Here is a 12,090-nt window from a genome sequence, read left to right as displayed (position 1 = left end):
GGTCATTCCAAGGCATCACAATGACCACAGGGGTTATAGGATATGACTTGGTACCAGGCCTATACAACGGCTCCTACACTTTGGTAACACTTGACACAATGCATTTTGCTTCGTTCACATAGGAAACAAAACATGTCTTAGGATGCGTCCCAAATGGCAACCTATTCCCTACATTGTGCACTACTTTCATCCAGGGATCTGGTCAGAAGTCATGCACTGTATAGGGAATAATTTACCATTTGACTAACATTTAGAATTATCTTCTTAGTATTTTCAGATAGAAGTGTTGTTCACTCATGTTAACTTTATTTCCAGAATGCAGTATATTATGTTCCCTTGGCTTGGACTGCCATTCATTTAGTGCAAAAGAGCATAGCAATACCTCTGTTTAATGTTATTGGTGTTCATACAAGATTCAGATCACAGATATCTGTCCTCATACTTTTCATTATGTGCCGTAATGTTTGTATTTTATTAACAGACTAGGATGCCCACCTTAGAAAGAGCCGTACTTTAAAATCAGCCCTCTAAATCTGGGATGGTTGGTTCACTTAAATTAGGTACATGCTTTCATTAACCAGCATGCTGAAATGTATTCTAATCTATGAAATTACACAATGATCCTACATCAGTCCTTCCTCCAAAGGGAAAATCATCCTGCCAGAGAAGATAAGTATGAGATAAGAAAACATATACAGTACACTGAGATGGGCTACATTCCCATTCTCTACCCTCCTCGTGGAGTGTGGACTCGCACATTCCCCCGCATGGATTTAAAAGAAATGCATTGGTGCAAGGAATAATGCTGGAAACTCCCTTCAGTCATGCTTGCACCAATCCAATGCATTTAAAAGTATGAGGGAAGGTGAACGAGTGCTCACTTCTGGAGAAGGGTAGAGAATCGGAACGCAGCCCATGTTTGTGGAAGAAATGTCTGGCAATCAGTTATCCATGGGTCTTGACAACACTAAGAGTGATATGCCACTTTCAGTCTAAAAATACAATACATTATAAACATTAGATATGCAATAAATCATTAGATACATATTTTCAAGTCCCAAAAAAACAACTATTTACATATACTGTATATATACAGACACTGGATTCCCATTGACCTTCGGATACGGCAGGTTGTATATCCGTATCCCAAATGGCACCCTATCCCCTTTAAAGTGCACTACTTTTGACCAGGGCCCATAGGGTTCCTGCCGAAAGTAGTGCACTTTATAGGGAATAGGGTGCCATTTGGGACATAACCACAGTTGATGTTTGATACTGGGGCTCTTTAGCCATGTTCAATAGAGACATCACTCTCCAGTACATCATTCCCTCTGTATGATAAAGACAGACAGAAAATGGCTCTATACATTTTTGATGGTTCACTTAAAAATGCGATAAAAAAATTAAAACTGATTGAATGAAGTGTCATCGTCACCATAAAGCGTAAAACATTCTATTGCACAGTCTCTCTGCGTGTTGTGTCTGTTGTACCATGGTTGGTATTGTGGGGCTGAGGGAGAGCCCGTAGTTTGGTTGCCTGGTTGGGGTCACCCTAGATGGGGTAACCCCCATCCACTCCCCTGGTGGTCAGTCTGGCTCTGTGGAGCTCAGGAAGCTAAAGAGCCTTCATGTTGTCCTTCTCTGATCCATCCACTTGGTGATCAGACCAGAGCAACTCACTGATATGATCCTCCTCAATCTGGTTTTGGCAAAACAAGAATAAAGCAAACTGAGTAACACAAAGAAAACAACCAACTCCACCACAGGTGTGATTCTGCGATGACTTCACTTGATGACACGTTCCACTCCAAGCTTCCAAAGATTCCATTCCAAGAAGCTCCCTACGTTGGAGTCCCATAGACAGACGTCATGCTCCTGAGGAGTGTGGCTTGCTACCATGGACACCACCTCTGCCCCACCGTATTAGATCAGAACAGCCGTGATCAGCCTCCAGGTGGCTAGCGATGGTGCCCATCACCCAGTTACCGGGTCACACGATGGTGTGTTTGTGGGTGCCGTTGGGAGGGACAGAGAGAACCAGACCCTCCCCATCATCATCCCCCTCACTGTCTGTATCCCCCAGTCTATTATCCAGATCCAGAGAGGGGTGCAGCCTGATGAGGCTAGTGTGGCTGCTGCTGCTCTGCTGAGGGTCCAGGTGGGAGGGGGTCTTGCCTGCGTCTTCGTCTGAGGATTGGTACGACTCGTCGTCTGGTATGTAGTGATTGACGATGCGGATCCTGTCAAAACTGGGCTGATTGGACATGCTGCCTGCCCTCTGGCCTTTTAAGCAGCGGATCTGTGGAGACAGACGAGGGGCGTTTAACAGGGGCGCATGTGGAGTGTAATGGGGACAGAGCCATACATCGCCACGGGAAAAGCCCCTGAGAACATTTGAGTTGTTGCTCTTTATGGAAACCACATGCACAAACAACAACCAAGACAATGAGGTCAACACTAATGAAAACATCAGTTCTGAAATATCGACAATGGGAGGAGATGGATTTCTAAACGCATGCAAGAGCCACGTTCACACTCATTGGTAGACGTGTGTTCATTCACTGATCATGCTCCTCCCTTCCACAAAACAATTACACATCATATATATTCGGTATGGGCTGCGAAACTAGTGAAAGATGGGTCAGATAGGTCAGGTTAAAATGTTGTTCTGGACCACACCTGCCCTGCCTAGAAGTCACCTGGATCAACCTGCCTTGCAAAGACAGACATGTAGGGAGAGAGACACACTTAGAGAAATGACTCAATTTAGTTCTTGTACATGTGTCTTTCCTCAAATACCAGGGATTTAAACTACTAATTTATGACAGAGATCAGTGATTTCAAACTACAGTTTGACTGACACAAGTGTGCATAAAAGTTAAGGGCTAAAAGCCAAGAGCCATTTCAGAAGTCTTTTTGATCCTGAGAGAGATTAGTCAACTTTGGTTTCGCGCAACTCTCTGTGGCTGACTGTAAACCCAGCACTCTTATGAGAATGTGTGATTGAAATAGAAAATTGTGGGAGGCACACTTTTACCCCTTCTTCTTTGCCTTGGTCTGTCTACACTGAGCCTTTGGTCTCACTACTGCTCTTCTGCAGTCACCAAGAAATTCAGAAATTGGGCCTAATAATAACCCACTGACAAAAATTGAATAACTAGAATATATACAGTGAGTGAAAAAAGTATTTGATCCCCTGCTGATTTTGTACGTTTTCCCACTGACAAAGAAATGATCAGTCTATAATTTTAATGGTAGGTTTATTTGAACAGTGAGAGACAGAATAACAACAAAAATCCAGAAAAACACATATAAAATTTTTGACAAATTGATTTGCATTTTAATGAGGGAAATAAGTATTTGACCCCCTCTCAAATCAGAAAGATTTCTGGCTCCCAGGAGTCTTTTATACAGGTAACGAGCTGAGATTAGGAGCACTCTCTTAAAGGGAGTGCTCCTAATCTCAGTTTGTTACCTGTATAAAAGACACCTGTCCACAGACGCAAACAATCAATCAGATTCCAAACTCTCCACCATGACCAAGACCAAAGAGCTCTCCAAGGATTTCAGGGACAAGATTGAGACCTACACAAGGCTGGAATGGGCTACAAGACCATCGCCAAGCAGCTTGGTGAGAAGGTGACAACAGTTGGTGTGATTATTTGCAAATGGAAGAAACACAAAAGAACTGTCAATCTCCCTCGGCCTGGGGCTCCATGCAAGATCTCACCTCGTGGAGTTGCAATGATCATGAGAACGGTGAGGAATCAGCCCAGAACTACACGGGAGGATCTTGTCAATGATCTCAAGGCAGCTGGGACCATAGTCACCAAGAAAACAATTGGTAACACACTACGCCGTGAAGGACTGAAATCCTGCAGCGCCCGCAAGGTCCCCCTGCTCAAGAAAGCACATATACATGCCTGAAGTTTGCCAATGAACATCTGAATGATTCAGAGGACAACTGGGTGAAAGTGTTGTGGTCAGATGAGACCAAAATGGAGCTCTTTGGCATGTGGCCTAGCCAGTCTCCAGACCTTAATCCCATAGAAAATCTGTGGAGGGAGCTGAAGGTTCGAGTTGCCAAACGTCAGCCTTGAAACCTTAATGACTTGGAGAAGATCTGCAAAAAGGAGTGGGACAAAATCCCTCCTGAGATGTGTGCAAACCTGGTGGCCAACTACAAGAAATGTTTGACCTCTGTGATTGCCAACAAGGGTTTAGCCACCAAGTACTAAGTCATGTTTTGCAGCGGGGTCAAATACTTATTTCCCTCATTTAAAATGCAAATCAATTTATAACATTTTTGACATGCGTTTTTCTGGATTTTTTGTTGTTGTTATTCTGTCTCACTGTTCAAATAAACCTACCATTAAAATTATAGACTGATCATTTCTTTGTCAGTGGGCAAACGTACAAAATCAGCAGGGGATCAAATACTTTTCCCCTCACTGTATATGTCTCTATATTTTACCTACCCTGCTACTTTTTTGTCTTTTAAATTCTTATAACTATATTTCATCTTCTGTGTGCAAATAAAAACAAATTTAGTAGTCTTGTCAGTATTTCCTGCCAACTGTAGCATCTCCAGGATTAGATATCTCAGGTCATGGGGGAGGGGTTTATACCTCCAGATCATGGCTATGAGGCCATTTCTTGTCACTCAGAACCTGTCACCACCAACACTTCAGAAAGCATGATTCACAGCCAACCATTCTTCAGCACCCCATGACCACACCAACAGCCCTGGTTGTGTCTCAAACGGCATCTTATTCTCTATATAGTGCAATTCCCTATATAGTGCACTACTTTTGAAATAGTGCACTATATAGGGAATAGGGTGAAATTTGGGATGCAACTGAGTACAGCCCAGAGGAGAGGTGGGGGGGGGATTCTGCTCTGACCGACATGCCTGACTGTTTGCCTCCACGCCTGCCTGACCGACAGTTTGCCTGGCTAACTGACTGACTGACAGACTGTTTGACTAACTGTGACTGACTACCTTGACTGTTTTTCGGCTTGCTTGACCGACTGTTTAACTGACTGCCTGGCTGGCTGCACAGTCTTGATAGGAGACCCAGAGCGACACAATGCATGATTTAGTGCAGCTCAGTTCAACCACAAGCCTACCAGCCTTTTGTTGTCCTATTTTTTTTGTTTTAGGAGGAGATAAAAATCTGACTACATCCTCCCTGGTAAATCATTGATTTGCTGGAAGAAAACAAGTTGCTTTGTTCTTCTACTTCTCCTTTCTGTTATTTTCTTTCGGGGGGGGTTCTACAACTCTTTTCACATATAAGAGTTGTTTATAAAATGTGCCAAATATCATATTACAGTACCATGCACACACATTACACAGAATAAAAGAGTGCATCAGGGTCTGCAAATATAATCCTACAAGAGAATTCTACATTCAGGCCTGATCAGGTCTTTGTATTATATGAAGGACACTATTCTGATCAAAGATGGCCCACTCTGCTGAAGTGATTGTGTCAAAGTAAAACCTGTAGCTGATCTTGTAGATGTCTATTTATGTGATGAAATTCATAACCTTCAAATCCTTGATCTAGCTATTCAAATGAGAATAGCCAGCTGTGGTGTACACAGAGAAGCACAAGTAGTTTATGAGACTCCATTCCGTTCAATCTGGGTCCTATACTGCTCTCAGTATGGTGAAGAGTGGGTTTTAGCGTTAAAATAATAGAGTTACAGGAGAGGGGTGTGTGCTGGTACATCAACACCCTCAGCGCAGGAAGCTTATGGGCGTAGTTTACACTTCTACAGTTGGCTTCAAAATAGACAAATCTGAGCAAAAACACATGGGAAATATAGCTAACAAAATCGTCTCTGAAAACAACAGGTATAAGCGGTGTTTGTTATTCCCCTGGTTCAGTATTCCCCTGTTGTAACTGCTCACCTCATGTTTGAGCTCAGCTATCTGGTCCTTCAGGTCTCGGATGTACTGACTGGAGTCTGTGTTGTTCAGCTGGCCCTGGACCTTCCCTTCTTCTTTCTGTAGAAACAAACAGAAAACATGTCTCAAAGCACAACTTATCATTGTTCCTCTAAGCATAAGACCACTGGAGAAGCGATAATAAGTTTGTGACACTGTGGACGCTTTAAATGTTGGAAACCTTGAACTGTTACAAGGGCAACTTGATAAGCAGGTTGGGTTGGGAGGGAGGGAGGGAGACAACTACCACCACCAGACAAGAGACACTAGAGCTATATCATTGGAAAACTTGCATAACAGAAGCATCCTTGAAGATATGTACAGAGAGGCTGTTGACTTAGTAAAAGATGGAGGGGGGGGCCTAGCTAAACTAACAAGGTAGATATAGTCGTTGGTATCGTTTTCCTCTTTGGGCCCTGGGGATGAGCCTAGTAACAGTCAAACATGACACGTGCTGTTTACCTTCCTCAGCGCAGACAGCTGCAGCAGTAGGAGACATACACACATCCCCCATTATAAACCTAAAATTACTCCCGTCTAAAGCCTGGGATAGTTTATAAGCAGAGAGAGAGAGCGAGAGCGAGACATCGTCACAGGCTCAGGCTAACCACAACCTGCAACGTGGGAACAGGGGAGGGGGAAAATGGGGAAGATGTAAAACGCAAGGGTGGGGTGGGTGAGGTAGTGAGGTGAGAACCACCTCTGTCTGACCCAACACCTCAAAATGTATACAACGTTCTCGATTCCTGTAGTCAGGTTAGGGTTGAGAGGTTGAGGGTGTAGGCCTAGGACCCTGATAAGCTGCTGACAATGTGAGATCTAAGCAAGCAGCTGTTCTTCCTGGGATCTGTGTTTTTCTTGAGGTTTTCCCCCCCCTCCTCCCTCCCTCTCTCCTGACAGAGCTAGCTAGTGATAAGGGAGAGGCAGTTAATAAGACTTCCTCGTACTCAGCTGTGTGAATCACCAGGTGCCAAGTTGTGGCCAGGGGGTTAGGGACTGTGGCCAGGGACGTCAAATGTCTTAAGTCGTGGCGTGCATCCCAAATGGTATCCCATTCCCTATATACAGCACTACATTTGACCAGAGACTATGGGCAGCCATGTATGGGGAATAGGGTGCCATTTGGGACACAGACATGACTCGCCTGATTGCATCCCTTCAGGTCTACACAACACCTCCCCCCTCCCCCGTAGGTGGTTGTTGTCCTACGGCTGTTGGCTAGTGACGTTGTTTTTATGTCCTCTCGACATTCAATCTAGGTTTACAGTGCCTTCAGAAAGTATTCACACCCCTGGACTTTCTCCACATTTTGTTGTTACAGACTGATTTTTTAAAGTGGATTAAATTGAGAATGTTTTTGTCGTCTCTAGTCTACACACAATACCCCATAATGTCAAAGTGGAATTGTTTTCCAGAAATGTTTACAAAATAATTTCAAATTATAAGCTGAAATGTTCAAATCCAACACAACACAGAGTACCACTCTCCATATTTTCAAGAATAGTGGTGGCTGCATCATGTTATGGCTATGCTTGTAATCGTTAAGGACTGGGGAATTCTTAAGGATAAAAAAAGTATATGTAATGGAGCCAAGCACAGGCAAAATCTTAGAGGAAAACCTTTCCATCAGAAACTAGGAGAAATTCAGCTTTCAGATATTCACCTTTCAGCAATAACCTAAAACACAAGGCCAAATCTACACTGGAGTAGCTTACCAAGAAGACAGTGAATGTTCCTGAGTGGCCGAGTTACAGTTTAGACTTTCATTTGCTTGAAAATATATGGCAAGACCTGAAAATGGTTGTCTAGCAATGACCAACAACCAATTTGATAAAGCTTGAAAAATATAAAATGGGCAAATATTGCACAATCCAGGTGTGCAAAGCTCTTAGAGACTAACCCAAGAAGACTCACAGCTGTAATCGCTACCAAAGGTGATTCTAACATGTATTGAATCAGGGGTGTGAATACTTATGTAAATGACATATATTTCTGTATTTCATTTTCAATACATTTTGAATGTATTTTTATACATTTTGAATTCCAGCTGTAAGACAACAAAATGTGGAATAAGTCAAAGTGTATGAATACTTTCTGAAGGCACTGTATATGGCTGTGGTAGAGGAGCGTTAGATTGATTCTGTACAATCTTGTGAGACGTTATGTCCATAACAGGGCCACTTCGTGACTTTTTCCAATTAACAATAGTTGCTTGCGCCCAATGTCAAACTAGCTGTGAGCCAAGTGAGTGCTCTTCTGTGTTCGGTGTCATGCTCTCGACAATCTTGTGTCACATGTCCCATCCAAATAACAATAGTTGCACTAACGCTATTAGGGTTAAAAACAAACAAGCATAGATACTATGACAGGAAATGTGACTTTTTGACCAGTTTCCTCACACACAATAGCAATGATGACAAATAACACATCATTTTTTTGGTAAATGCAAACCACCATGTATTTACAGATAACTGCAGACGCAATTACCAAGAGAGCAGTCCGAAAACACTATGAGGAACCTCTAATAACCACTGAAATTACAAAAGCCCCTCTGTTAAATATACATGGAAATCTGTGAGCATATCATGCATGCAGAAGTACAAATCATAGACAGGCTTCCAACATGTCACCTTTGGTTCAAGCTGTCAGAGTGTCTTCGACTCACAATAGGAAGTGGTTTCTTCTCTTGACAAGAAGATAGCCGAGCTGTGGTATTACCATGGATCACATATACATACAGCTACATTTATACTGCAACAGCAATGTAAAAACCCTGATGTCCATTTTACTATACATTAAGTTTCATTGACTAAGCGCTTTACCTCTTGATACATATATATTTATGGTAGTTTAGTACCGGAAGTTCCTCGCAAACCTACAATTGTGAAATTCTATCAAGATAAAATACCATAAATAAATGCTGTTATCACTGGCGTGTTGTGAATACTTTCCATCAGCGGGCCGTAGTGTAGGTGGGACATAGTGAAGTGTTGGTTAGAGGAAGATCAGATAGGTAGAGAACCGCGGGGGCTTTTTCAAGGTAAGAGTACGACAATGGTGAGGGGAAAAACAGCAAGGTATAGTGGGCAGAAGTGAGGCGGCACTCATTGGATGAGTTCACTAAAGCTACACATCATGCATTACTATTTGGAGAGGGAAAAAAAACAGATTTAAAAAACCACAAAGGAATATCTGAAGTTTTCTACTTTTGTGTGTGAACCACCCTCCAATTAGTTATTGGTTTAACACACCAAACAATTACTATTTAAGTTCATAGGACCTGCTTTCTTCACTTTTTGGAAGGAAAAAGTGCCTTGTTCTGTAGCTCGGCTCATGATCACAGTCTTTTCACAAAGCCCAAACCTCTCATTTTATAGCATGCCATCAGACACATTTTATGTGGCTTTTACGTGAGGTGTTAAATGCAGTGGACAACAATTTATCAGTCATTGCTTTCTTGCACTCGTTCTCCTGGGCCTACAACCAGAGCGACTGAAGGCAAAGGTAAGACGGGGCATCTACCCACAACCTTTAGAGCTGCAACCAGGTTCTCAAACCACAGACCAAGAGCTCACCACTGGCACCACATGGCATGGGCTCTGATTAACACAAAGTGGTTATTTAAAACCTTCAAGAGCTGGTAAACGTCTGTTTGGCAACTACCAACTGCAGTAACCATTAGCTTCCATGCACATATTCGAAGACAGCTAAATCAAAAAGAAACTCAGTATAATGGAGATTGACATGATCATAAGTTGCAAATAATGTTTTCATTGCATGACCCACGAGAGTGAGGGGGCGGTACTCGGTAGTGGTGAACGCTGGTGTTGATGCAGTGTTGTTGTTGAAGAACCTAGTAACAAAACCTCAGACCACACTGTGTGTGTCTGTGTGTGTGTGTGTAAATATGGAGGGGATGTTGGTTTAAAAAAAAGTAATTTGACACTAAATAACCATTTACACTCTTGCCCGTATACGAGGTGAAAATTGCACATTTGGGCACTGATTAGCACCTAAATTGGAATGCAGTGGCTTTACAGGAACATGCTATAAATGACGTCAGAGCTCAGGCTCTGCGCTTCACAGTGCTGTATGGGTACCCTTCAAGCTCATCATTAAGCTCGGGGCCCTGGGTTTGAACCCCGCCCTGTGCAACTGAGTTCTGGACTTCCTGACGGGCGGGTGGTGGAGGTAGGGGGTGAAGGTAGGAAACAACACCTCCACTTCACTGATCCTCAACACATGGTCCACACAAGGGTGTGTGCTCAGCCCCCTTCTGTACTCGCTGTTCACCCATGACTGCGTGGCCACGCACGCCTCCAACTCAATCATCAAGTTTGCAGATGACGAACAATATTAGGCCTGATTACCAACAATGACGAGACAGCCTACTGGGAGGTGATGGCCCTGGCGGAATGGTGCCAGGAAAATAACCTCTCTCTCAACAAAACGAAGGAGCTGATCGTGGACTTCAGGAGACAACAGAGAGAGCATTGCCCTATTCACATCGACGGGACCACAGTGGAGAAGGTGAAAAGCTTCAAGTTCCTCGGCGTACACATCACTGACAATCTGAAACGGTCCACCCACAAAGACAGTGTGGTGAAGAAGGTGCAACAGCAACCTCTTCAACCTCAGGAGGCTGAACAATTTTGGATTGGCCCATAAGACCCTCAAAAACTTTTACAGATGTACAGCTGAGAGCATCCTGTTGGGCTGTATTACTCGCCGGGTACGGCAACTGCACCGCTCGCAACTGCAGGACTCTCCAGAGCGTGGTGCGGTCTGCCCAACGCATCACCGGGGGCACACTGCCTACCCTCCAGGACAACTACTGTACAGCACCCAATGTCACTTGAAGGCCAAAAAGACCATCAAGGACATCAACCACCCGAGCCACGGCCTGTTCACCCCGCTATAATCCAGAAGGAGAGGTCCATACAGGTGCATCAAAGCTGGGATGAGAGACTGAAAAACAGTTTCTATCTCAAGGCCATAAGACTGCTGGCCTATGCACATAGACATGGAATCACTGGTCACTTCACATACTGTTTTACAAATGTAATATGTATATACTGTATTCTCCTGTATTTTAGTCAATTGCTCGTCATAATATTTATATATTTCTTAATTATATTCTTTTACTTTTAGATGTGTGTATTGTTGTGAATTGTTACACACTACTGCAATGTTAGAGCTAGGAACACAACCATTTCGCTACACCCGTAATAACATCAGCTAAATATGTGTATGTGACCAATACAATTTGATTTGGGTTTTGACTGACAGCCGTTCTGAACTTGAGCACCGCACGCAACAAAAAGTTTCCCCCCACCCCTCCCGCTAATTTGGCAACTTTCGCTAAATGTTTTGTTGCCTGATTGAGGGAAAGATGTGATGTTGAGGATTATAATAAATACAGTTTTGATGTAATTAAAGCAAGCCAAACACCCTTGAGTCCAAATGGGGACTTCACATTTACATATCATAAAACTCATGCCATTATACAAAGTCAATATTTATTATCACTATGTTTGATGTACAGTTACAAGATGACATGGCGTCATACCCTGGGTTGTTATGGACAGAATGAACGTTTGTTTATTGTGAAGAAATATAGCTGCGGAACGCACACCTGAATGCACTCATTACTTTTCTATGCGCACCAAAATTATTATCCGAATTGCCTTGTGAAAGCCTATCACAAAGATAGTATTTTACAACTTAGCTAGTCATGTTGGCAATAGAACTAGCTTTCAAATGATGCCCACTAGAACCAGATAGCGATTTATAGATGGACAGTTTTTTCTATGGTGTAAACAATAATTGTGTGATGGCGGGGATGCAGGGTTGTATTCCAAACAAAAGTGTGCTTGTCCTAGTTCCTCAACGGCATAGCTAGGATAGCTCAAAAAAGCACCTTATAGTTGAAGACTCTACTTTGAGTCATTGAGTTGCATTGAAATTACTTAGGAACTGCGCACACTTTGGAGAGGTTTGTGGCCACTAGTTAGTCCTCTCACGCAATCCTTTCACATTTTTTGTCTTATGTTGCATCTACCCAACATTTCCAGGAATATTCTTACATTGAACCTATTTGGTTAACTTTAGCTAGCTATGACAAATCGGTTTGTATT

At 43.0% G+C, this 12,090-nt stretch overlaps 1 protein-coding gene across 4 annotated transcripts in view; it reads right to left on the bottom strand.

The window, feature by feature from the left end:
* The window catches only part of LOC115192334 (ecotropic viral integration site 5 protein homolog), a 100,245-nt gene that overhangs the window by 523 nt on the left and 87,632 nt on the right, over positions 1-12,090 (bottom strand). For all 4 annotated transcript variants that reach the window (XM_029750706.1, XM_029750708.1, XM_029750707.1 and 1 more), the window contains 2 exons: positions 5,918-6,013; positions 1-2,299 (listed from right to left, as the gene is read on the bottom strand). The exon at positions 1-2,299 is cut by the window's left edge and continues 523 nt beyond it. In XM_029750706.1, coding sequence (XP_029606566.1) covers positions 1,991-2,299; positions 5,918-6,013 — 405 coding nt within the window. In that variant the 3' untranslated portion in view covers positions 1-1,990. The remainder of the gene's footprint in view (positions 2,300-5,917; positions 6,014-12,090) is intronic.

The sequence above is a fragment of the Salmo trutta genome, chromosome 4, assembly GCF_901001165.1.
Source record: "Salmo trutta chromosome 4, fSalTru1.1, whole genome shotgun sequence".
In the NCBI taxonomy this organism is placed as follows: domain Eukaryota; kingdom Metazoa; phylum Chordata; class Actinopteri; order Salmoniformes; family Salmonidae; genus Salmo; species Salmo trutta.
The sequence above is the reverse complement of the archived record's forward strand: the minus strand, read 5'-3'. Positions and strand labels throughout refer to the sequence as shown.